The sequence below is a fragment of the Cotesia glomerata genome, linkage group LG2, assembly GCF_020080835.1.
Source record: "Cotesia glomerata isolate CgM1 linkage group LG2, MPM_Cglom_v2.3, whole genome shotgun sequence".
Taxonomy (NCBI): Eukaryota; Metazoa; Arthropoda; class Insecta; order Hymenoptera; family Braconidae; genus Cotesia; species Cotesia glomerata.
Genome location: NC_058159.1, coordinates 366285 through 394275, shown reverse-complemented (window position 1 = coordinate 394275; position 27991 = coordinate 366285). Strand labels below are relative to the sequence as shown.

The window sequence follows — 27991 nt, the reverse complement described above, 5'->3', positions numbered from 1 at the left end:
TCTTTTCTTTTGTCATTTTTCATTTTTCGTTTAAAATTTTTTTGTTTTTATTCAAGGATTATACTTTATTGACACGATCAGTGAAATTTTGAAGAAAATTTTTTTCACTCTACTTTTCTCTGGATAATTTTCTATGGTCAAATTTTGTATACAAAAATGTCATATTATAATTTTTTATTTTTCTAGAAATAATACTTAAATACATGTTATATTAAATAAAAATGGTTTTATTACCCCTACAACAAAAAAAGAATTTTTGATTTAAAAAAATCATCCTGAAAAGTTTTATTATTTTTAATCAAGACAAAAAATTTTTAAATCAAGTAAAATTTAATTAATAAATAAAATCGTCAGATCAAGAATTTTTTTCAAATTAATTTTTAACTTCCCGCTAAAAATCTCAGATTTTCAAAAATCGGGAAGTTATTGTTTTACCCCGTTTGGCAAAAATCGAGTTTTCATCAGATCTCGACGTTTGAAGGTCACAGGAAGCTTCCCTGACTACCCCCGCGATGTTGTCACTATGTCTGTATGTATGTATGTGTGTGTGTGTGTGTGTGTGTGTGTGTGTGTGTGTGTGTGTGTGTGTGACTATGTGACTCGCTTATAACTTTTGAACGGTTGAACCGATTTCATCGCGGTTGGTGCCATTCGAAAGGGCTACGCTGAACTTAGATTTCCTGAGAATTTGAACCGATTCGGACCGATAGATTTTAAGAAATCTTGAAAAATCTTAAAAAAAATAAGAAAAAAATCATTTTTGAAAGTAGTTTTTTTGGAATATCTTTTAAACGGCTCTATCGATCAACTTCAAAAACTAATCCGCCCTTAAGCTTGAAAAACCACGCCGATCGGCGTCAACCCGATCAAAATCGGTTGATTCGTTCGAGAGATAGCGTGAACGAAAGAAAACCGAAAAAACCGAAAAAAGTGTTTTTTTCACATAACTTCGTCATTTCTTCTCGGATCGTTTTTGATGATATAGAATAATTTCAGAAGTTAAAAAACCGCATCGATTGCCGCCGAAAACGTGGAAATCGGTTGATTAGTTCGAGAGATATCCTCGACGAAATATTTGGAAATAAGGATTTTTTCAACATAACTTCGACATTTTTTGGAATAACTTTCAAACAGCTCTACCGATCGATTCCAAAAACTAATCAGCTCTTAACATCATAAAACCACGTCGATTGCCACCAAGCTGGTCAAAATCGGTTGATTCGTTCGAGAGATATCGTGAACGAAAGAAAACCGAAAAAGTGTTTTTCAGAGTTACTCCGAAATTTCTAGTTTGACCGATTGAAACTTAGAAATTATTTATAAGGGTTGAAAAACTACGTAGAATGACGCCCACCGCGTAAAAATCGGTTCATTCATTCAAAAGTTATTGCGGTATGAACATTCAAAAATAGTGTTCCATGAAACTTCTATCAGACTTTTGAGCTCAAAGAGCTCAAAAGCATAGAAAAGGTATCTTTTGAGCTCGGAGAGCTTAAAACAACACACAGATTGTACTTTTGAGCTCAAAGAGCTCAAAAAGCGGCCAGGTATTAACGGAATTAGCGGGAAGTTGCAGGGATGGCCTTTAGGGTCAACCGTTTTCCTAATTTTTTTTTTTTAAGCCTTATAAAAAATTTGAAAATTTTTTACTTTAGCAAAAAAAAAAATTGTAATTGTAATCCCAAACATTGCAGCTTATAGTTTAATACACGTGGTGCGTCTTTATTTGTTGGTTCGCTATCTCGAGTCACGTATGATCCTAAGCGACAAACAATATCCCGTCTTAAACACTGGTTTACCGACGTGCTGGCTAATTACTATAATCGAGCTAGTATCACGAACATTCTTGAGTTTACTATGAATCTTATAGCCTTATATCTTATATATTAAGAGTATAATACGTCTGAGTATACTACATATGTATATGGGTATTACATATGTGAATAAGAAGGATCCTAATGTAATGTAAGTAAAGGTACTACTCGAGTGGCGTTGGCATGCGCGCTTCAGTACATTCCTTTTTATTCAACAGTTAAGTATACACACAACACTAACATAAAAGTACAATCCAAAAGTGTGTTATATTTACCAAGAACTTGACAACGATCTTGACTACTTTTTTATGCTACTTCTTATTCTTTTTTACTTGTATTACTTTTCTTTGTCTTGTTTTATAAATCAGCTAAAAAAACAGTACATGTGTGTATATAAGTCTGATGTTTAAACAGGAATTTTTATTCTATTATGTATATGTAATCTTTACTTATTCTTATTACTTATTACTTATTAAATTGTTCTTTTTTATTTTTACTGCTGGATTTTATTAAGAACTATGAAATTTAATTTTTAAATCTAGATTTAAAATTTAAATAAATGTTTCTTTAACTAAATAATTTGTTGCAAATTAAAATATTAAAGGAAATTTTATAAAAATTCTTTTTTCTGAAGATAAGCTTAGTAAGGAAAGATTTACGGAAAATTTTACAAAAATAGAAATTTTATTTGCAAAATAAAATATTAGAAAAAAATTCCTTTATCAGGAGATTAAAATATTGAAGAAAAATTCCGTAAAAATTGAACAAAAATTTAAATATCAACAGATGAGCATATTAAGAAAAATTAAAAAAAAAAATTGGTTAATAATTTTATAAAAATTCAACAAAAATTCTTTGATACAGAGGATAAAAACATTAAAGAAAAATTCTATAAAATATTTAAACTGTTAAGATTGTTAATAGGAATAAAATTTTTGAATAAAATAGGATAAAATATCTTTTATCAGTTTTTGGTCTAAATAAAAGCTCTATAATTTAAAAAAAAATTTATACACTGTATTTTAATATATTTAAGTAAGAAAAAATAGGATAAAATAGTCTTATTAAAAGATTTACTTAAAAGAAAGAACTAAATAAATTTGACGACTCGCATCATACAAAAACTCCAAATAAAAACCCTTGAAATTGATATTCAAAAAATTTTACCTAGACAATAAATAAATTTATTAATAATTTTTTAATAAGGATGTGTATTTTCTCACGGTACACTTAGGTATATAGCAAGCGAATTGTCACGGTCTATTAGTCAATCGGAATGAAGTTGTTGTTAGTTTTATTGTGACATATGTGTATATACATATATATTTATATATATATAAGTAAATATGGCCAGTGATAATCGTAAACAAATGTTAATTATATAAAAGCCGTGTATTTATATAGTAATTATAATGGTGAATAAAAAATCCGAGATAAAAGATAAAAGTTAAGGATAGACTAATAAATCAAGCGAATGGATGAATGAAAATGTAAAAGTTAAAATAAAAGTGTTACATGATAGCAGCAGATAAATAGAGCCCAGGTGATTCAGAGTATAGATTACCGCGTGTAATATAATGAGTGTTATGCGTGACATTGAGTTGTATGGGAATAGAGCTGGAAGCTGGTTGTAGGGATAGATCAATGTATCAATGGAATGATGCATCAAAAATTATTACAATAATGTTTATGCTATCGTTAGTTTTATTTATATTTCTTCAGAGATCCCAAAGAATTCACGGCATGTAGACGGAAGAGATAATATTTGGATGCTGGTAACATCAACTATCATCAATTTTCGAATCCTTTTATCGGTTTGTACCATCGACAATGCGTGACTTGTGCATATATATATATATATTCATATGTACATCGCTTTTATTATTTTTTAGTTTTATCTTCATTGTATTGTACAATATACTTTTATTTAATGTTGCATAATTTATTTGTTGTTTTTTAACCGTTTGTTTATTTAGTCTCCAGTGATTTATCTGATCTAATTATAATTTTATATTTTATTTTTGTTGTGAAATATTTCTTATTTTTTCGGCTTGGGAAAATTTTTTGGGAGTTTAAAAAATTATATCGATCAAATTCTATTTTTTTCCAATGATTTAATTTTTATGAAAGAAGAAATGATGAAATAAAAATTTTTCCATTGATGTTTAATTTTACAATTGGAATGAATTTTAATGCAACAAAATAAGTAATAACTAATAAAAATAATTATTTGATTGTTTCAATAATTGCTTTGCCGTGTTATTATTTTATTAATTTTTTTTTTGTTATGTAGTAAAATTATTATTTTTTAAATAAGTATCAATTTTATAAAAATGATTATAGAATTCAAAAAATTTTTTATAATTGTATTAAAAAAAAAATTGATTAAACCTCAAAATTTCTTAAAAAAAATTAATTTGTAATATATAATAATAATAATAATAATAACAATAATAAATTAAATAATTAAAAAAAAATCAAGTTTCTCTAAAAATAAAAAAAAAATTCATTAGATATTTAAAAAAAAAAATTCATAAGATTCTTGTTTCTTCGCTGTTCTTAAAAATAATTAAAAAAAGCAGCAATATTTCAAGATAATTAATAGGTTAAAAGAGCACATGGGTTTAAGAGAAAGGTCTCGATGACAATTCATAGAATTAGAAATTTGAAATCCACAGCACACACGAGCCATTAGTTAAACCTTATCCCTAAAAGCGACATACGAAGCATGTACGCAGCATGACTACGTGAAATGGGTGGTGCTGGGCTTCTTGTAATCGCCAGATTAATGTGCTCTTACTTATATACTTATATACTAACCTAACCTCAAGCTTAAACCTTAAAGCTAAGGACGTACTAATGTATGTGCTGGAGATATAAGAGTACACGTCTTTGAGAAAATACGAGCTCGTAACTTTTCAGATCGAGCGCTACGATTGGCAACTCTGGGATTTATTTAACAGCGGTACCCACTACTTACACCCGGTGACCAGCTGGACAACCTATCCCGTGTATTCTATACATATCAATAAAGACGGAAGCGATAAACGGGATTTAAAAGGGTGCAAGTGTCTTTTTAAAAACCTCCCGAACTTGTTGTATCACTTTTAGCAAATTCCGAATAAAATTTAATAATATTAAATACGTAAGACCAGTTTTCCAAGACGGGCCATCGAAATATTTCCCATCGGAATTGGCTTCATAATGGGGGCCCACAGGCAAACCTCTACTCGGCCGGTTCTGGAATCGGGCCCCGCATCAAACGCGTGAGACCCCGAGTGACCCTCACCCAACAGCTCATTAATCATTATATTTTCGCAAGTTATATTATGTTATAGCGTTATCCTCTTTAGTTTACGCCGGCTGATGCTGATGGACGTACCTCCAGAAATTTTAACTATGCATTACTCTAACCGTTGGTCATTTTACCTATTCTCTAACCAGTCTCTACATATTATGTACATTCAAGTATTATATATTATGCATAACAGCGCACAGTGTATAACATCATACACACCATAAATTTATGATAATAATAATTTTAAAATAAAAAATCAAAAATTAATATTATAAATTAAAAGTTAAAGTAAAAAATAAAATTTTTTTTTTAATTAATTGTTGTTGAATAAAAATAGATGAAAGATTTTTTAATTTAATTTTTTCTATTGACATTTAGTAAAAATTTTTAAATTATTTCTAAGGTAAAAGACCGAGTTATTGACACTGGCCTAATTATTGACACTTGCAATTTTATTTTAATTAAATTAAAAACAAATCGACCCTAACAAATTAATAAATATAATTTTTGAATTATAAATTTTAAGATAATTGGTTTTTTGAGAAATTTTTTTAATAAAACTTAAATTGCAAGTGTCAATCAACTAGGCCAGTGTCAATAACTGGGTCTTTTACCTTATGTTGTTTTAAAATATTTTGTGTCTAATAAAAAAAAGTTGAAATTTTTATAAATTATAAAATTCAATTAAAAAAAAAAGTCTTATTATTTTAAACTCTAATCTTTTTGTAATTTAAAAATCAAATGATTTTTTCACAACAAATTCTTATTCTATTTTTTTTTTATGAATTATTGAATTCATTTAATTACACTTTTATAAAAAATAAGTTTTAATAATGCCAAAAAATTATAATTTAAATAACAACATAATATTTTATTTATTAAATAAATATTTAATTAACTTTCATTATAAATAATTAATTTAAAAAAAATTTTTTCTAGCTTGAAGCTTCAAGTATTAATAAAATTTCTTTCCCCTATTTAAAAAAACCAATCAATCAAAATTTTTAAAAAAACGTCAACGATACCAAATAAAAATTAATTTATATGCGGGTTCTCAACGCATCTTAACAAACATTTAAATTAAAATTAAGTAAAGCAATATGAGCGACGATTCAAGCGATGTCCACGAGGTTGTCACTCGTTATGATAAATCAAAGGATTATTCATTGACTGCATAAGTATAAAAGAAGAGCATTAAAGATAGAGGCACCATGATGGGACGTCTTATTTCCCAGTATCCAGTGTTATATTTAGTACAAAAAAAATAATAATATGCGCTGCATCTCGCATCTATAGTAACTGCATATGATTGACTATCAAGCAATAATCGAGATGATTGTTGGCGATGACTCTAATGTACATTGACGGATTGATTTTGATGTCAACCGATGTCAAACGACTGGGAATTATTGTCAATTTATCAAGCTTGTGACGCGACTAACCGCGACTGAGGATCGAGGATGCCCCAGATTGTTGGGCTGGTAAATACACCTAAATTAACAGATGCGAGATGCGACAGAGTTATTGTCATGATCATTAAATGTATGATGATGATTATGATCAATCATCAATTGAGAAAACAATCAGCAATACAAGATACAAGAGCACTTAGCTCTTCGGAAATATCGGTACTATTATTTCTCGATCATTCCACGCAGATCACAATGACAAGTTGATTATTATTATTACAGTGGTCATAATGACTCGTCAAAAATTAGTGAGAGTCCGTCATATTCTTGCTTCACGATGTGTTTTGATCTTCATCATCATAATTATTATCAATATGTACAGTTATAAAATGATATGATATTTCTCATATTTATAAAGAACTGACACTTGCTTTTAATATTTATACTCAATATTATGATTATTGTTATATATTATAAATTATATGCATTAATAATACAAGCTCTTATTTTTTTCCGTCATTATAGATACGCGCTATCAATATTTATGTGGAAAAATATATCGCTTACTTTATTTACAATTAGTAATCTAGTACGTTCTATTTCAAGAATTAAAACCAGTAAATATCAATGGTCTTATTAATTTATATGACTTAATTTCTTAATCATTTTTAAAGCTGAAAATAATTCTTGGAGTAATAAATTAAAAGTTTGGATTAATAATATTTTATATCTTAAAATAGTAATTTTAAGGAGATGATTTTTGGACGGTAATATATATTATTATTTTTACGAAACAATTGTAACAAAACTTAGAAAAATGTTGATTTGTAATTGAGAGTAAAATATTGGAGTAAAAAAAATTATTAGAGATATTTTTTAAGTAATTATAATTGAAATGTTATTCCCAAAAGTTTAAATTTCAAATTTTGAGTTAAATATTTAATTTTTTTCATTAAAAAATTTTATTTTAATTATTTGAAAAAATTTTATATCAAGAAAAATGTTTATAACATTTTTCATTAATCATTTAAGATTATTAATTATCAATTAAATTATTTTATAAAGACTTGAAACTGTTTTTTTTTATAATATTTGAGTATTGTTAAATTAAAATAAAAGAAAAATATAATATAAAAATAAATAAATAGGCAATAACTTTCAATTTAACGCACTTAGCTCGAGGAGATTTCAATAAATCGTAGCTATCGCCCGTCGTCAAAGTCTACTATAATTCAATACCTTCTTGCCGACGATACGACAATTATTCTTCGTTACAACAATAAACCCTCGTCTTATAAATAATAAACTTTTCATGCCTAATCTACTATAGTAAAGAAAAAAAAAAAACATTAACTAAGAAAATTCGCAAAGTTTTATATTAGGCGAATTATTTAAAGTTAAATTTTTGTGCATGATTCAAATGAAAATTTAATATCATTCTATTCCGTGATTGGAAGCCACTTGCCATCAGTATTCAGTATAATATAATGCAAGAGATAGGTGGGCGTCCGTTTATAGTTACTTTGGTCTTGATCCCTTCGCGCTTCGTTTCCCGGGCCGTTACATCGTTATTAGCTTCCTAACGGACGTGTAAGCATCCCAGGGAACACATCCCACTGCGTTATTAATGATAAACTCTCTTTATATTATTTTATTTTTGCTTTGATAAAAGACTCTTACATATGTCAGTACGCATGCAAATATATATATTTCTTTTAGTTTTAGTCTTAGAATGTTAATCGCGTGCTGTATACATGTTCGAGCAAAATCTGTCTTGGTCTTGATAGAATAATCTTCAGTAATTATGAAAAAATTCCAACTGACATTTTTTCAGAACAAGATAAAATTTTCCGAATTTTTTTCACACTAAAAAAAATTAACTTGATTTGAGAAAAAAATTCTTGAACCAAAAATATAATTTTAATTAAAAAAATAATTTTAACCAAATAAATAATTTTAAAGAGGGTAATTTTTTTGAATCAAGACGAAAACTTTTTGAGTCAAGTAAAATTTCTTTAAATCAAGAAAAATTTATTAGTTAAAAAATTTTCTATCACTAATAGAAGGATTTGTTTATAGTTAAAAATATTTTTTAATATTTAATAAATCATTTATTAAAAACCACTTTTTAGTCCTTAAAAAAATATTTCTTAGTATTTAAAAAGATTTATTAATATTTAATAAATGAATATCAGATTTATTAAGTACAAACAAATCATTTTAAATACTAAGAAATATTTGTTTAATATATTAAACAAATATTTCTTGAACATAGAAAATTATGAAGAAGACCGAAGTTATTTTGGAGTAAGATGAAATTTTTTTGGCTTAAAACAATTTAACTTCATTTAAGAAATTTTCAGTTTTCTTTAAGATTTTCTTGATTTAAGAAAAATTACGTTTGATTCAAGACTTTTTTCTTTCTGTATACTAAGAAGTCGTCTTTAATAAATGATTTGTTAACTATTAACAAATCGACGTTCTAATTAGCAAATTGTCTAACTCCATTTTAGAGAATTTTCTATTAGTACGAAAAAACTAGTTTAGTTCAAAATTTATTATCACTTTAAAAAACCATTTAATATCATTATTATCTAATAGAGATATAATAATTAAGTTTGAATCATTTATATAATTTATAATTCTATTATGGCTACATCAAAATGTTAAAAAATCACCCTCTAAAAAATAAGGAGTTAGACACATTGCTAATTAGACCGTCGAAATATTTTTTAATATACAAATAAATCTTTCTATCAGAATTCTCAAATCAAGAAGATTAAGTTCTTAAAAATTACATACTTGATTCAAGAACATTTTTTTTCTGCACAGAAAAAAAAATTAACTTGAATTAAGTAAATAATTTTGAAAAATTTCATCTTCTTGATTTGAGTAGAAAAATTCTTAAACTAAGAAATTTTTCTCGGTTTAAGTAAATTTTACTAAATTTAAGAATTTTTCTCTTGATTCAAGTTAATTTTTTTTTTTAGTGTGTACAGCAAAGCTCGACAAACTTTCTCAAAAAAATTACAGAAGTAAAAAGAAGCAAAAATTGTTACCTTCACAAGTGAACTGCCCGTAATGTTTGCCGCTGCTCTTGTCCCCGCAGACAACGCACTCAATATTTGGAGATTTATCAGTCTGGGAGCTTCCGGACTGGGAACTGTTGGCCTGGCTCCCGGGAGTGGTGCTGGGGGGCAAAGGGTCCCTGGAGGAGAGAACGTTCCCCACGGGGACCAGACAGGTGATGTCTTCGGGGGTGGCGGAGGGCGTCAAGTGCGTCGGGGGCATCGGCGGCGGGCATACCTGGAGCGGCTGCCCCGAGTTATTTCCGGTGAGTCCCGTGGCCCCGGGGTCCCGCGAGGTCCACGAGGGTGGCGGGGCCACCAGCGCCATCGAGGCGGTGGTGCCGCGGGGCGGGAACCCCAGCTCCAACGTGCCGGTGAGCTCGGGGTGATGATGTCCCGCTGGCACGCGACCAGGAAACAGGCTCGCCGTCGCGGGCGGATACACCACCCCGGCAGTCGCCAGGGCGTCCGCGCCTCCCGACCCCCCACGAACCACCCTGACTTCCTTGTCTATCACTTCTATTTAAACTGTTAGTGCTTTTTTCCACCACGTGCTTTTTTTATTATCAACAACAGTCTCTCTAATTGCTCTTAAATTTCTTGTAATTTTTCAACCACAAACTTCACTTTTTTTTTAGTTAATTTTATCCACAGTCTTTTAATAAAAATTAATTATTTTATCCTGCGATTGTTTAAGGAAAAATAATTTTCTTTTTTTTCAATCACTTTAATTTTATTTTATTTAAATTCAGGAGAGTCGAGCGCCGAAAAAATTTGATACAAGAACTCAGTGTGTATTTTTATATTTAAACTTAAAAAATTACCATATTTATTTATTTATTTATTTATTGAAGACATTATTTATACTTATACTGTTCAAAAGTTCAAATTTTAACCAAACATTTATCACTTTTAAAACTCAAAACATTTAAACGATAACAGTTTAATTTTTAAAATAAAAAATTTAAGAAACTTTCAAACTAAAAAGCCTTTAAATTTTTACTTTATAATTTCACTAGGATCTCCTTAAATCCAGTAGTAAGTCCAGGATAAATCGGACATGCTCCAAACTAAAAATTCCAAATCCTGAAAAGCTTAATCCACCTTTTCCCAAATACTAAAAGCCAAAAATAAGAAACAAGTCAGTGGAAGTGTCGAGTAGAAACAGCCAAGTACTGCCCGACAAGTAGAACAATTTAAGTTACATGTAAGAATTAAAAAAGTCCAACACAGAGACAGTGACAGCCCAAGGGAGTAAACCCAAAACAACCCTAGTCCGAGTGTAAAAGTCAGCAAAGACAGACACAACACACACAACTATTATTATTTATGTTTTATAATTAACCACTTCACTTCACATTAACAATTAAAATTAACATTAATCGAGAGAATAAACGAAAAAATGTGTTTACTGCCCATGACATTGCACCCCAATCCCTTAGTTAGTGTTTAATGTTTACGGTAATTAAAAATGTTTTGAGTTTAAATTTGAAATGACCCGCGGGCAACCTTATTCCCTCTTGAAGATTGTCGCGGAAGATATATATACATATATATTGATGCGATATAGATATATGAGTGGGACATATCAATATATATATATATATGTATGTATAATGAGTATATATATATATGTATGTATAAAAGAGGGTACGATCCTCTGACACCGGGCCGCGACTATTCTTGAGGCCGACCAGAGACCGACTGCCGACTGAGGCGACCCCTGACACCGACCCGGGTGCCCCCCCACCACAGCCGTACGGCTCGACCTCAAGCGGCTCAGTCTCTCGTGGTTGCCTGGGTTGCCATGGCGACCGAGGGTGGGGTCGAGTACAGGGCGCGCCCCGGTGTTCCTCTCATTGGCTCACGGTCCTCGGCCCACCTTTCCCCTTTACTTGCGCCGAGCATTATCCGTGCTCGTGCCTCCAAAGTACCCACTTGCTGTAGTACTTATACTTATACTCCTTTCGACCTCACGGAGGCTCTCGCTCCCACTATTGGTGAGCACGCCAGTCGACCCGGTCCTGCTCTACCACCGGCACTTTTCAATATATCTCCCTGCATACTTAATATTACTTATACTTGTTATGTCCTTTTACTCACTCGCGGCCGCGGTCTAGTCTCCAATATGTATTGTGGATAGTAGTCCTCTGTTCCAGGGTATTCCCCAATCCAGACTTCTATACTTTCTGTCTTTATCGGGCGCACGCGCGACCCCAAGAAAAATACTCAAAACGTCGATAAAAATCGTTTTATTATTGTTGGGTTTATTTTAATACGGATTTTATGATCATTTAGAAGATATATTTAATAATTCTTTGAGTTATTTTTTTTGTACATAGAAAAAAAAATTAATTTGAATCAAGTAAATAATTTTAAAGAATTTCTTCTTCTTGATTTGAGTAGAAAAATTCTTAAACTAAGAAATTTTTCTTGGTTAAAGTAAATTTCACTTGATTTAAGAATTTTTCGTCTTGATCCAAGACAATGAAACTCTTCAAAATTATTTTCTTGGTTTAAAAATTTTTCTCTTGATTTAAGTTAATTTTTTTTTTGTATTAAAAGTTCTGAGAGAATAATTGGAGAGTTATTTTGGTTTAAATACTGAAAAAATTAAGATGATTAAAATAAAGAGTTTGAGAAACAAAAAAATTATTTTAAAGAAACTTTATTGTTTTTAATAAAAAAAAAATAATAATAAATTAAGTAAAATTTATTCTTTTAGCTTAAGGATTTTTTTACTTGATTCAAAATTAATTAATTGATGTTTTTCGTTTAAAATTTCTCTAATTAATCGAGTTAATTTTTTTTAAATCAACAGAAATGACCTCATATGTAATAGAATTTAATTTTGTCCAAAAAAAATTTTTTTTTAATGTTTCAAAATTAATTTATCAGATTGTAATTTTTTCGTAAAATTTGGCAGTCAATAAAAAAGTCAATTTTATTAATTAAAAATATGAATTTATGAATCAAAAAATTAATTCTGGATTTGAACATTTTGAAGAGAGCAAAAAGGTTTTTGAATTACAAATTTATTTTCTCTATGCAAGAATTTTTTTATTTTGTTTAAAAGAAATTGAAATTCTTCAAATTGATGTTTTTGAATCAAAATTATTCCTTTAAAATAATTTCTTTTCAGAGCAGGAAATTAAAAAAACTAACGAATTGTTCTTTCTTCAATTACAATTGTAGTAATATAAATTTCAATTGATTTAAGAATTTTTCTAATACTTAATTCAGATGATCAAATTCTTTGAAATTTGTGCTCCAAACATTTAATATTTTTGACTTTGCCAAATTGTTATTATTTTTACGATTTATTGATAGTGTAAGGTAGAGAGAGAGAGAGAGATTTAGTATAGTACGAATGTGAGGGTTGATATGTCGAGGTCAAAGAAGCAGCCAATGGGGTAGGTGAGTCAAGTGGGGCGCGAAAAATGGGCTGGCGTACTACCGCCTTTGTCACTGTCTCGCTTACACCCTTGTAGGTTTAGTGTATAGTACAGTGTACAGTATAGTATAATAAATTTATCTTCGGAGGAGGTGAGTCGGTGTGTGGTGTGTGGTGTATACCAAGGGTGGAAGTAGGGCTCGACGGTGGGGTCAGTCGGGTCGGAGCCCTATAGCCCGACACTGGCTTCTACCTCCTGCTCTTTGCACTCCACGCTCTTTTATGCTACATAACTTTTTAGTTTAGAAATTTTATTAATAGATTTATACATTTAAGGAAAAATTCCTGTTGAGTAGATACAGTTATAGTACCTAGCGTAAAGTTTGCAGCAAAAAGAAGATAGTCGAAAAAGTCAATAGCAGCAAGAAAAAATTGAGGTTGACTTGAAAAGAATGAGGACGAGTTATAAAAAGTTAATTGCTGGTACTTATAAAAAAAAAAGTTCTTAATAATCTTGGTAAAAAAAAAATTGATTTTTTCTTAATATTTAAAATTTTGATCTTGATTCAAAAGTGAAAAATTCTTGAAACAAAAAAAAGAAGTCATAAGAATTAGATTATCTTGAATCAAGACTTATTTTCCTAATTTAATATTTTCAATAATAATAACTAAATAATATTTTCTTTAAATTAATTTATAATAATGGAGTTACTTAAAACAAATTACATTTACAATTTTTTTAGTTTAAATAAACTAATAAAGAATATTGAATTGACAATAATTTAATATTTTTTAAATTAAACTTGTTAAGTTAAAATATTATTTAATTATGATTTTTCTGAGCAGCTAAGAAAAGATATTTTTAATCTATAAATTTGTTTTAAATTTAGTTAAAACATTTTCTTACTTTTGTACCAAAAGCTTAAGATTGTAATTTATAATTTTTGTCCACTGACTTTCGACTGCATAATGTAGAACATAAACTTCTGCTAAGTTTCCATCACTTGCCAGCGGCTATTATTTAATAGATAATAGCTGATTATGATTACTATTAATGTACGAAGTTAAACCGGATCAAAGTATATAATTATATAAAAGTGTACGTCGTCTGAGAGCAACTGTTTATAAATAAGTCAAGACACTGGCTGGCACTTGAAGTTTTGAACCACGCTCAATTATTTGCCCTTTGACTGAAGCAATGCCGATGATAAAAGTCAACACTGACGTCGGCTGACAGATGCTCGGATTTAGGCTTCGACCAGAAAGCAATCACTTGATATAGATCGCCCGTTGAACCAGAATTAATCTTATGCAACAATCGATTTTTATATTAATATATTTATTTAAACACCCAGTAGAAAAGATTTCTCTACATATTAATAAATATTAATTATACATAAGTATGAAATCTATTTTATGTCAATAAATAATTACTCAATTTTCATATCAGGCCAATCGAAAAATTTGTTTACGATATTTCAACGATTAACGATAAAAAGAACCAAACATTAGCTTAAAAAACGTAAATTAAATACAGAATAGTGGGTGGAAGAGTAAAATGAGAAGGTAATAGTAACAGTGTTGGTGGTTACCCTTGAAGGGGTGGCCCGATCAACATCAGAGAGTGCAGGATGCGCAGAATAGAACGCGATATACACAAGGACTCTGTTTCGTATTCGTTTGTGCGCTACCCCCCGACCGTGGTCTCTAAGTAGAGCGTACAGAACTGCTATGCCGTTTCACCTCTCTCGTACCGAATATTCTGGAGGATAGCAGTCGAAAAGGGATTGCACGTTGTTGGTCGTCGATTGTTGCCTGTAGAACGAGCAGAGGTACAAGTGTATCGGTGAAGGGGTGCCGAACAATGCCGTTCGTTCAATGCGCTCTAGATATGATTACCGGAAACCATCCCATAATTACTTTTTGTACCTCGGGACAACCCTGCCCCCCTTTCTTCCACTTACCCCCTGAGCGAGCGAACAACGGCTCACCTCTCTTCCTTTCTGGCTTTGTTTTTAAATGTCTGAATGAGAACTATCTTTGTTTTAGGATTTTTAATGCATTTTACCAGTCAATTTTATACCAAAGCTTAATTTTTGGGTAATTATTCATAATTATGATTCGATGATATTCTGAAGTTATTTAAGATAGTCTTTAAAATTCTCAATAGATGGCGCATGAAATGGATTCTCTCGATATAGGAGAGTTAAGCTGGGTGGTATAAGGTTTAGTTAATGAGAAAGATTTATTATAAAGATTAATTTAGGTTTTGATAAAAATTTTTCTTAAAAATAAAATAAATATCAAATTAAGAATTTCATATTTTATATAAATAAATGTAATGTAAATTTTATTATAAGTAAAGTCCATTAGAACAGGAATTATAAAAAAACAATAATTTATGCGAAAAATTGTATCTGTAAATATATTAATAAAGATAATAATTAAAAAAAAAAAAAAAAAGATTTATTATTGATTCATGATATAATTAATTCTTTAATATATTTTTTTCAATAATAATAATATAGATTATGAATGATATTTTATAAATGAGAAATATCAATAATTAAATCAGGTTAAATTAATTTATATATACAATTATTGGAGCTTAATGGAATGGAATTATTTAATAAAATAATAAAATTTTTACTTTAGAACGAGTAATAGAATTTTTTTTTCTTCAGTGTAAAAAAAATTATCTTCCTTCAAAACAAAAATTTCTTTTTACAAAAAAAAAAAAACAAGAAAGTTTTGTTTTAATGATCATACTTATGCGGATACAATACACCGAGTATGTTAATATTTTCTGTGGCTAGCTCAAGACTACATAAGCTTCCTTGGTATCTTTTCTTTACTTAGATTTTCCTCTTATCTCTTATCTGCTATTCCCTCGGATTCCCTTGTCCCCGGGGCCCTTTTGTTCGCACTCTTTCGACTGTTAATGCCGCGAAATTAACTTGCAGTAGAGCCCGAAAGAGTACAGAAGAGTATATATATTACTGAGCTGAATATACCTATAAATATATGTACAAGGGAATACAAGAGCGAGAGTGGGAGTTCGGGGTAAGGGTGAAGCAAGTATATAGAATATTTAGTACATAAAAGAAGGCTGAGATGACTAAAGAAGGGAGCAGAGCCGTTGTATTGTCCGCTTTTCTTTTTTTGAGAATTATTAATTAATATTAATTTAACAACAATCATATTGATCGATTGAAAATTAGAGTTTTTTATTATTTCAGTAATAAATTTTTGTTAATTATTATTATCTGTGTAGCCTTCACCCAGTAGCTTTTCTTAGCTTTATTTCGTTATCGTCATCAGAAAGTTAACTTTTTCCCTTTTTCTAGAGGGTCGAGCTACTCTGTAAGAATACCAGGACAATTTTACTTTCAACTGGATGCTTACTCCTTTGATACTACTGCTGGAGATAGTCATTATCGAATTATAAAAAGTACTCTTGTTAATTATACTAAGGGTGAGGTTGATGTCACTGAAAAAAAATATTTCACTTATTATTCTTCTAAGTAACTTTTAAATATTTTTTTTTAAGTGTAATTTTATTCAATTATCTTTATTATGATAATGGAATAATTATTTTGCATGATTGTTAGCAACTATAAATTAACTTACAAAAATGATATTATGCAACGTAAAATTTTTGTTTATTTCTTAATTAAACATTTTTAATTTCTTAAATTTTTTGGAAGATACAAGTTTTTTATAAATGTTAGAAATTTATTTTGATAAATAACTTACAAACATTTTTATTAAAAATTATCATTTAATAAATTTTAAACCTTTAATGTTTTTTATAAGTTGATTTTATTTTTTTTTTTTAATTACAAATTGTAAAAATAATGTTTAATTTAGCTCTTGTAGAAAATTTTATATTAATGATTACATTTTTTTCTTGCTCCAAAAATAATTAATTTTCCGTAAGAAATTCCATAAGAAATTAATTAATCCTTTAGTAAAAAGTTGATGTGACGTTTTCATTGTTGTCGCTTTTCGTTGCCATGGTAATCGTTGCTATGGTAACCGTCGCCATAGTAACCGTTGCTATGGTAACCGTTGCCATAGTAACAGTTGCTATGGTAACCGTTGCGATAGTAACCGTTGCCATAGTAACCGTTGGTATGGTAACCGTTGCTATGGTGAATTTTTTCCATTAAAATAATCATAACTTTTATTAAAAAGTTGATGTGACGTTTTCATTGTTGTCGCTTATCGTTACTATGGTGACCTTTTTTGGCAATGGTTATCATAGCAACGGTTACCATGGCAACGGTTAAATATTAATGAGTAAAATTTGTAAAAATATTATTCAATGAAATTGTCGATATTAAACATTTTGACAGAAGCGCGCAAAGCGCGTTCGATTTTCTAGTAACATAAAGAATTAAATTAAAAATCCAACTAATTTATGTCATAAATTTTCACTTGTCACACAAAAATTGAACTAAAAAAAAATCTCGAAATTCTTAATTAATAAAAAAAAAATATCGATAAAATTAACATGACCGTTACATATTAGTGTCCAACGGACAAGCAATAAATAATATCTCAAAGAAAGTATAGGTAGAGGTACATAAGTCTTGAGCCCCATCGTCGTGAGGATTAAAATTTTCACGTGTGTGAATAATAAAAGTATTATAACGCGGCTTATGAGCGATGCAAGATCCAACGGCGCGTATATGTATAACATACATTATATACAACGTACAGGACAAAGAGAGAAGGGTCTGTCGCATCGTCTAAAACCATTAATTTATCGTAAACTGGAGGTACGAACGGGGGGTCTTTCCGTGGGACTCTAGCTCATGCTAAGGCAATCTTGACCCCGACTAATCGTCCAGGGACAGGTGATATTATATTTTGTACATTGCAGTGCTCCTGGACTGGCCTTCTTACCTTACTGTACCGGACAACTGACCATTCGGGACGTGACATAGGTAGAACTACATACATCATATGTATGATCGACTAGATTTATATTACGTAACACACATATATGTATGTAGGCCGTATACCCACTTACTAGTGCTTAAATATAAATATAAATATATATATATATATATATAGCTGCAAAATAGGTTCGAAATAGTATAAGTATTTTTTTCCCTATGCAAATGCTTCCCCGTGTATACTAAAGTGTGCTTTTACTCCGTACCATCGACATATATAGCAATATAGGGTTTGTTCTTCTTATTCAAGACCATCCGATTTATCGTTCGAGCTCCGGGACAAAGCCTCACCTTTTGACCTCGCATTGCTTTGCTCTGGTTCATATATTAAATTTCTCATATACATATATATCATATTTATGGTCTATGGTATCACTTTTCAATTTGTTTTATCGAATTTATTTGTAACCGAAATTCTTATTTTTATAGAAAAATTTTCAGTTCAGTGGGATAAATTTAAAAATTAAAATTTTGAGTTTTAATTTATTTTTGATAGTGAAAATATCAAAATTTTTTTAATTCAAACAAAAAGAAAATTTTAGGTTTTTTTTACTGCTTGGATTTTCTTTAAAAAATTTATTAAAAAAATTGTAAATTTGAAGTTTTTAGAAAATTCGTCGGAAAAAATATTTGAATTTTTAATTGATTCAATAAAATTTTGAATTTAAAAATCGTCGGGTATATAAAGATTTTTTCATCCAGATCCAATGTTACAAAAATAGTAAATTAATGTAATGATCTTATTAAAGTAAAGTTTCTTCAAATTTTGAATCTCAAATTTTTCAGAATTCAAAAGTTTTTGTACTATTCTACATACTTTTTTTTTTTTTTCTTTTATTTTGTCAGTAGTTTTTTGTTAATTATTATAAGTAGGGTAGAAGTACCATTTTTGGTCACCTTAGCACCGTTTTTGGCCAGTCAACATTTTAATTAATTTATAAAAAATTATAATAGTATAACCATATTTTTGCGGAATTTTAAAAAATTTATAATAAAACAAATTGAGTTTGTAATGATTCATTAATATAAATTCATTTCTATCACATTTATTTGAACAATAAATGGCACAGTGGCCACAAACGATACTTCTACCCTATTTTTATCGTTAATTATTATAAGGATTTTGATCGCAAATAAATTATAAAAAATATTTTTAACAATTCGCACTGATATTTTTATATTTTTACAGATTGAATTTTTAAATAAATTTTTTTCCATGATAATTTAGTAGTTATAAAAACTTAAAAAATTTCCAGACATCGTTAATTTCAGTATCGTATTTTTGAGACTATAATTAAATTGTCAAAAATTTTATTTTAATTACTGAAATATTTATTTATGCATAAATAAATAAAATAAATAAAAATGAACTAATATACATTATTAAAGACTTGACAACTGTAAAAGAGCAAGTCATTGATTATTATTAATACGGAAAAAACTTTCCGTAAAACAAATGTTGGGTTGAACTTAACGTAATCACATATATTTATTACCTTGTGATAAACATGCATTAAAATATAAATTATAACGATAGAAACATACAATCTTACCGGTTTTACTAATATTTAGCATAAGCTACTGGTAGATCAATTATTTTCACAGTCAAATAACTCGTTATTATTAAACTTGCATCACTACATCCGTTTTCACGATTTATATTATCAGAATCGACTCTACATAACGAAAAATGACTACGACAAATGCATCGCTCGAATAACTGCTAATCAATTACATAAATACAGCAATAGTCTAAAGATATCAAAAATAAGTTAATAGTCGATCGCACTGATTACACGGTGATTACAATCAAGCATGAAGTATAGAGAATCAATAGTATAAATAATACAGAATCAAGAGTATAAGAACTGACGAAGGAATTTTTATTTCTTAGATGTTGCTTTTAAACCCGACTGTATGGTAACAATTGATTTGTGATTAGTGTTTTATTAATATTTTGAGTTACAAAATGAACATTGCTATTGTTAGTACGCTTATTATAGCGATATTAAATGCTATTCATTTTTATGATGCTGAAGCAGCAATGAGCTTAGAACAAATTCAAAAAATGATGAATTCGTTGGGTAAAACTTGTGCGAGTAAATCAGGAATTACTCCAGGTTAGTGTACAGTTGCTTTGTTGTTTATCATTAAATTAGCATAATTTAATTAGATTTGTACTTGAAAAAAAAAAAATCGGGAGCGAATCTTTCTAAATTTATTCAATTGTTTTTTTTTTTTTTTTTTTTTCCGCCTGATAAATAGTAACTGAATTAATATTTTCATAGTTGAAAATAATTTTCAGAAATTCAAGAGGCTCATAAACGAAGAGAGTTTCCGGAAGATCGAGGTCTCATGTGTTACTTTAGTTGTATGATGAAGATGACTAAAGTTGTGAGTATAATTAATCGTTTTATTAACATTGGTGATCATAGATTTTTATACCGACTATTATCCATTTTATTTTAAGAGGTCATTATGGTTCCGGTGCTCAACAAAAAAGCAAATTTTCATTATTTTTTTAATTTATTTAATATAAATTTTTTTTTTATGAATAAACAACGAGTGAACGGAGCTCCTCCAAAAGTTGTTATGTCGCTGACGGTGTACATGATAGCTCGATAACTACTACTTGATTAATATTTATTGATAAATAAAAAAATAGCAGATATTAAAAAAAGAAAACTGAAAAATGAAGCGTTTTTTAGTCCTAAAAAATAGTAAAAAATGAAAATTTTTAATGGGTTGTAGTTGATGCAATAGGCTTGTCTGTAATATAGTTACAGTGGTTACAAACCAGGATAACGCCTTGATATTATGTTCAAGGTCGATAAAAATAGTAAAATTGATGTCGATGGAACAATAGCTCAAATGAGGGCGCTTTTGCCAGATGATATTAAAGAAAGTGGCGTAGCTGCATTCACCAAGTGTTATCCAGGAGGTAAAAATTTGGAACTATTTTTAATTTTATTAAAATGTGTACAATATTTGTGCAACATTTTTGTTTATTTTTATTAAATTCATTGTTTCAAAATTCAATTTTTAAGCACTTGGAATTGATGATCTCTGTGAAAAAAGTTATATATTGGCTAAATGTCATTACGAAAATGATCCGAAGGTAGTGTATATTGTTGTATTTAATTTATCATTGATATAACCGATAATAATTGTTAATAATATTTATTATTTTTTTTTTTCAGTCTTATTTTTACCCTTAAAACCACTACAACTTACTTTCGCAGTATTAAAGATTTAAGAAATGAATTTACAAACACGCTCAAAAGTAGTAAAATAATTAGCGATAGATTTTTTAATTAGTAAATATTATTTAAAGTAGCAATTAATTAAAAAAATATATTTATAACAAGTTATTGAATAAATAAAAATTGTGTATGTTTGATGCAACAGTATATTATGCAACTAGTGACGTAAGTAGTCAATTATCCACAAGAGCGAAACGAAGTTAGACAAAAGAAAGAAACTTAAAGTTCAAAAATATAAAGTGAAAAAACTTACAGCGATTTGACAAGAATTATTTCATTTTTTTTGAATCAATTAATATGTATTAAAAAAATTTATCCACTTGTTAAAGTAGTATTTCCTTAAATTTCTTGATATAAATAAATTTTTTTTATACATCTGGCCATTGGTGTACCCAAAATCTGACCTTATAAACAAATCTAAAGTAACAGTCTAAAATTAAACAAATATTTAGCGTGAAAAGTTGCTTAACGTTTTTGGGAAATAGTTTTGTTCATTCATGAGTTTAAAGCTGTTTGCTTGACCAGGATCATTAGTGATAGTAAATGGTTTTTTCCGCTATTGAGGATATGGCGGGCTGTCCAGGATTAACGCAACGCACAATGGCAGTAAACACCAATAGAAAATAATAACAATACACCAAATACATAGGTGTGTCATCATGTGTCGACTAATGGTTTTTTTTTTGCATTCATCGTATTTTGGACCCCGAGAAATCATTAATTTCGATGAAGAAATTTATTGGAAAATTATCATTTATCTTCCGTGAAATTTTCGTTACAGTATGAACAGCTTTGATTACTTTTTTTTTTTATTATGTACTACACAAACATCAAAAATGATTATAAATATATTTTTTACACAAATTTTATAAATCCTAAAATAAAATTGAGATGAATTATATATCTGAAGCCAATTTATTCGTAATGTGATTAGTCAAATATGTCATAAGTATTTTTCAATAAATTATATGTACATGTTTTTATTTTTAACATATGTTTCTTCATAAATTATTTTTCATGGGAGATAATTAATTTCCAAGCCAATTTTTGGTTGATAAAATATATTAACTGACTTACAAAATACACTGATATAGAAGGATTTCTTAGTGTTTAAGAAGATTTCTTTGTATTTAAGAAATCATTTCTTGAACATCAATTCTTAGTATTTAAAAAATATTTCTTAGTATTTAAGAAATATTTTTTAGTACACAGAAAAAAAAATGTTCTTGAATCAAGAATATATTTTTGAAGAGCTCAATATTCTTGGCTTGAGTAGAAAAATTCTTGATTTAAGAAAATTTTTCTTGATTTACGGAAATTTTACTTAATTCAAGAATTTTTCGTCTTAATTCAAGACAATTACCCTCTTCAAAATTATATTTTTGGTTCAAGAATTTTTCTCTTGAATCGAGTTAATTTTTTTTTCTGTGTATTTAAGAAATATTTCTTAAATACTAAGAAATGATTTCTTAAATACAAAAAAATCTTCTTAAATACTAAGAAATCTTTCTATCAGTGTATAATAAAATAATTAAATAAAATTTAATTATTGAAAACTCTTTAAAAATTTGAGAAAAAAATATTGATTCGTCAGACTATCAACAGCAAGTGGCGTAAAGTTGAGTTAAGTGTATAAGCTGAAAATATAGGACGTATTAGTGACTTAATCGTTAGTAAAAAAATCCACTCACTCGACTCTTCGGTATTATCTTAAGAGGTACTTCCGTTATCTGAGAACCATAACCGACTAATCATTAATACAATTCCAGAGCCAGTAGTACAGCAATACAGATCCTCGAGAGTGAAAGTAAGCAAGATGGCACGTGCCAGTCTCCGACCCAAGCCCAACACAAGTACAAAAGAGTCTTGTGTGTGTACATAATATTATATGGAGCATGAAGCAGTCCTAGATGAGAGCTCAGGGCAATCTACATCCACATTTACACACATATATATGTATATTTGGAGATTTATATATAAACTACAGCACACGCGACACACGCGTGAAAGGGTGAAACGACAAAAGATTGTCAACGACTTGCTCGTTGCTCATTGTCGCATCAACTAAATCCGCGGATCTATTGGGAGCCCCTCGATAATTTAAACTGTGTACTGATCTGACAAAGAGAGAACACCGACGGCTCCCGTCTCCTGTGTACACAGATATACTCTGATAACTTCTCTCCTCAGTTGACATATGGCAATGTGGGCGTGATTGCGCGGTTTCAATCAAAATCGTACCCTTATTTTCTATTCTACTTCGTGGGCGCTAGTCGCTAAAATTTTCGACCCACAAATTGACACACTCTGCCGAGGGAGTGCTTCATTTTTTTTATTTGTTGTCGTTTGAAGGACAGTCGGTTGTTATTTAATGAAAATTTCAACCTTTCACCTACCCATCAATATTATTTGTTACAGTTTAATAAATGATTTCTTTATATGAACAAAGCCTTATTACATGCAAATAAATATTTATTTCCACCAAATAATATTTAGTAACAGGTACTAAATATTTATTTGGTAAGTATTGTCGGTAGATGGCTATGCTTTAATTCCAATGTTTATGTGATACATAACCTATTCACTGACTTAGATTATTTTATTCAGCTCGATTTTGGGAGATTTATCTTCCCTTTGAAAACACATGTACTCCCAATAAATGTCTTCTATTTATGTCTTTTCTCAGTGGAGTTTAGTTTACATTTTTTAATTTGTCTATTATTGATATGTTGAAAACTTGTTTAATTTTAAATTTTATAAATGTCTCAAACAAAAAAATATAATTTAATGAGATTCTTTTCTTTATAATACATTGTATTTTTACTTAAAATTATTTATTTTAATTATTTTAAGTTAAAAAGTTAGGTTAAACTCTAAAATTAGTTAAAAAATTAATTTCTTTGATACCAATAAACGATTTATTGAGTAGCAATAAATCATTTGTTAAATACTACTAAATATTTATTTGGTGGAACTAAATGGGCTTTAATAAATGATTTAGTACTTACTACTAGTTTTTAGACTAAAATAAATTTTTATTTAGTTAATAAATTCTAATAAATATTAAATGATTTTATTAAGTGATAGTACATTTTTAACTAATTGTTTTATCGTACAAATTGAAGATTCTCTAAAATAGAGTTAGACAATTCGCTAATTAGAACGCCGATATGCGAAATTAATAACAAATATCAATATAAATAAAATTAATCTAATTATTTTAGGAAGAAAAAAAATTATACAATTAAAAATTTGATTCAAATAATTACCCTAATGTATTTCTTCCAATCAGCGCAATATTAAATTATTTTTCTGACCTATTTTATAATAAAATAAAACAAGAATAAAAAGTCTAAAATAATTAATAAAATCAATTAATTAAATTTCTCGATAAACTATCGACTTACTTATAAAAATCCGTTCCACGTCAAAAACATGTGAGAATTATAAATTACACATTATACTCTCTGGGTTTATTATTACACTGTTAAACTTCTTTTCACAGTTTATTGCTGACCACTCGGCAATCATTTATAACGTAAATAATTACATACCCGACACATACGTAATACCTGTTTTACAATAATGATATATTAAACACATAGTTAATGCGAATTTCTCACCTTTGAAATTTCTCTTTATGGACATCATCATTAACATCAATGATGATCAGTAATTCGCTACGCTGATTTCCGTTAATCACTAATTACCGATAAAAAATATTATTCTCCTTTCAATAAAATCTGTTATTAATTCAAGTCTGTTATTTATTACAGAATGATTGAATTTTTTTTCTCTTATTTTAGCTCATGAGTTATTTATGATTAAAATTATTTTTATCTTCAAAAATAATTACGGAACTTTGGACACTGAAATCACTGATTTGAATTATCCAGCCACAACTGACGTACTTACTAATTTTTTATCTGTGTTAACGTCAATCATTAACACACTTAATACATTATATATTTATATTACAAACAGTCCCGATAAATTTATGCATATAATTTCCGTAAGATTGACCACTGATATTCGCGAATGCATCAGAGATCGTTAAAATTTATTTTTGTTTTTCAAAACCGCTTAGATATTTATAACTTATTTTAATTTATTATTAAAGCCTCGTAAATTGTTGAAAGTAATAATTTAAGGTGATAAAATAGTTGGTAAGTTTTCAAGCTCTTCAGCCAAACGCATAAGCGTTGGTTTATTATTTAATATTTATTACTTCCAGCTATTTATTAGTCCAAGGAGTGGATGAATGAATCGATGACTGAATAACGGAATAATCGAGTGGAATTAGAAGTATAATATAGTTTAATTACAATTTACCGACCAAATAATAAATATAAATATATCCATTGATTGTTTAGTAGAATGTCGCATTGATTTGATATTATTGATGTTAAATAATAACTAAGCAGAGATAAATTAACCCCAGCCATTCATAACAATTTGCAGCGCCTATTTATTCAGTGCAATATTAAATTGCTGTTTTGACTTCTGAATTTATTGCAACGGATGTTGATTATTGTGAGATATATCTTTATCTCGTTATCAATTCATATCAAAGTTATTTGAGCTGTTTGGTATCGATTTTATTCTTTCTGTCAAGATGTTTAGGTATTGTTAATTTAATCCCATTATTTATTTTAACTTGTTTTAATTTATTAAATTTTTTAATTGGAATTTTATTAAACAAATAGCTTGTGGTTATTAAAATTTATTTAATGATTTGTTTATTTAAAAAATGACTAAAAATTTTCTCTATTTTGACATGATTGTATTCTGTATAAAATAATAAGTAAATAGATCCAGTTGTTTGTCATCTACCTGTCTAGCTGTCATGCATATCGTCTCTCCTTTCAACGGGGTGCGTTGAAAAAAAACTAAAGGGCCCAAGTGAAATAAGAAGAGCCGGGAGTTTATATCTTGTGAAGTTAACAATGAGATTGTAAATTTTTTTCCATCATTAAAAATTTTTAATGGATCTTTGTTGGAAGTACAGAAGGAATTGTTTGTTAAATTAAATTAATTATATTTCAGACGAAATATTAAAAATCAATTTTTTTTAATGAATGAAAAAGTTTATCAAAGGGTTAATTTAAATTACAAGGATTATTTTCGGACATAAATGTTTCCTTTGACCGTGGCATAATTACTCTAAAATAGCGACAGGACAAGAGAGAATGAGTGAGTAAGTATGATGGAATGGAATAGGGTGGAATGGAAAGGACGGAAAGGAAGCAGTGTAGGAGTGAAAGAACGATAATGGGGAGGAAAAGAGGAAGAGAATGAATGTAACCGCAGAAGATTAATTAAGCCGTAATTACTGGGCAGCCGGTCTAGCCGCTAATGGGCAACCCGATATCCGTGAAAGGACGGTGAGCCGTCCGAATGGCCAAGAGTGCCCCGTACTCGATGACCGAGGGCCAGAGATATCAACTCTACACAACTTCAACCCGAGCTTCGAGTCCGCAGTTGAGAGCTTTCCTCATTATACAAACGCTTGTTTCACCTCCAAATTATGTTTCAGTCAATCATTAAATTTATTTCTTTATTTAATTTTAAAATTTGATAATATAAGTTTCATTTTGTTCCAACAAAAAAAAAAAGAATTATTTAATTCGAAATTTTACGCTTGTTTCAAAATATTTATCTTTTAAAATCAAACAATAAAAATTTGGAATTAAAAAAAAAATTAGTGATTCAAAAGTTATGCTGTGCTTTAAATGATTTTTGTTTGATTCAAGATCAGTAGATCAATTTTTGATTTTAGAATTATAAATCAAAATTTTTTATCAAAATTTATAATAGAGAATTATTGTATGCAAATTAAAAAAATTACAAATTAAATTAATAATTATTATTAAATATTTGGATCATGAGAGCCCAAATATAAAATTTTTATAACGACAAAATTTGAGCCCTATGGTTCACCCATGAATTGAATTTACGAACAAAAAAAAAAATATTTAAATAATTTTATTTTTCAATATTTTATTAACGGATTAAGCGAATAAAAAAAGTAAAATTTCAATAACGATAAAAAACCCGAAAGGTCTGAATCTAAACGGTCAAAGAGTGTAATTACTCGATCCTAAGTGCAAACAATGGTATACAAAATATTACAGAAGACCCTTTTAGGTTTCTCACGTGAGAAACAACACTATTGGGGGGCTTAGACCTTTACCTGTGGTGCATGTGCTTTGTTGAATATTAAACCAGAGATATGTATGCCGAAGGTTTGTGCAGTAGCCAAAAGTAACCAACACATATATATGTATACATACACACACACACTTAAAAGAAGGAACGCGTGTACGGGATTCCCCTCCTCGGAAGGACGAAGGACTACTGCCCGGAGATTATACTTTTAACGTCTTGCGCAATGAATTACGCGGGCATTAATCAGCAGGACGTCCTGAGGGCCTGACAGATACGGCGCCCAAAATCACTCGCCAAGACAATGCCCAGTAGCTATATGCTTCTTCATACCACTTACTTATACTCGGGCATCCTCTTCTCTCCATACGCCAGTTATTCAAATATCCCGGTGTGAATGTCCATGAATATATGGTTATATGCTCTTGATTTATTCACGCTAATTTGTGTTATTAAAATTAATTATTGCTTTTATTCTTCTGCTTATATAAACATCAAGTGATAATTTATTTACTTACGGAGAAAATTTTTTATTTTACACTGAAAGAAATTTTCGTTATGAATTATCGTAAAAATCACTGTAATTGTGAGACATTTTGCAACTTCTGATTTAATT

General features: G+C 28.9%; 2 protein-coding genes across 3 annotated transcripts in view; one reads left to right on the top strand and one right to left on the bottom strand.

The window, feature by feature from the left end:
- Positions 1 to 10262, bottom strand: part of LOC123260208 (steroid receptor seven-up, isoforms B/C) — a 79727-nt gene extending 69465 nt beyond the window's left edge. For both annotated transcript variants that reach the window (XM_044721219.1, XM_044721220.1), the window contains exon 1: positions 9581 to 10262. In XM_044721219.1, the coding sequence (XP_044577154.1) occupies positions 9581 to 9917 (337 nt within the window). In that variant the 5' untranslated portion in view covers positions 9918 to 10262. The remainder of the gene's footprint in view (positions 1 to 9580) is intronic.
- Positions 10263 to 19807: 9545 nt separating this feature from the next.
- LOC123260209 (general odorant-binding protein 72-like) lies at positions 19808 to 22059 on the top strand. Its single transcript, XM_044721221.1, has 5 exons — positions 19808 to 20067; positions 20253 to 20341; positions 20774 to 20888; positions 20995 to 21065; positions 21148 to 22059. Exons 1-5 carry the CDS (start codon positions 19917 to 19919, stop codon positions 21163 to 21165), a joined length of 444 nt encoding a protein of 147 aa, XP_044577156.1. The 5' UTR covers positions 19808 to 19916; the 3' UTR covers positions 21166 to 22059.
- Positions 22060 to 27991: the final 5932 nt, after the last annotated feature.

Bases quoted from the DNA above. Each gene is read 5' to 3' on its own strand.
- LOC123260209 (XM_044721221.1), top strand. From the start codon at position 19,917: ATGAACATTGCTATTGTTAGTACGCTTATTATAGCGATATTAAATGCT. The intron at 20,068-20,252 runs GTTAGTGTACAG...AATAATTTTCAG, and splicing joins TAAATCAGGAATTACTCCAG to AAATTCAAGAGGCTCATAAA. The intron at 20,889-20,994 runs GTAAAAATTTGG...TCAATTTTTAAG, and splicing joins CACCAAGTGTTATCCAGGAG to CACTTGGAATTGATGATCTC.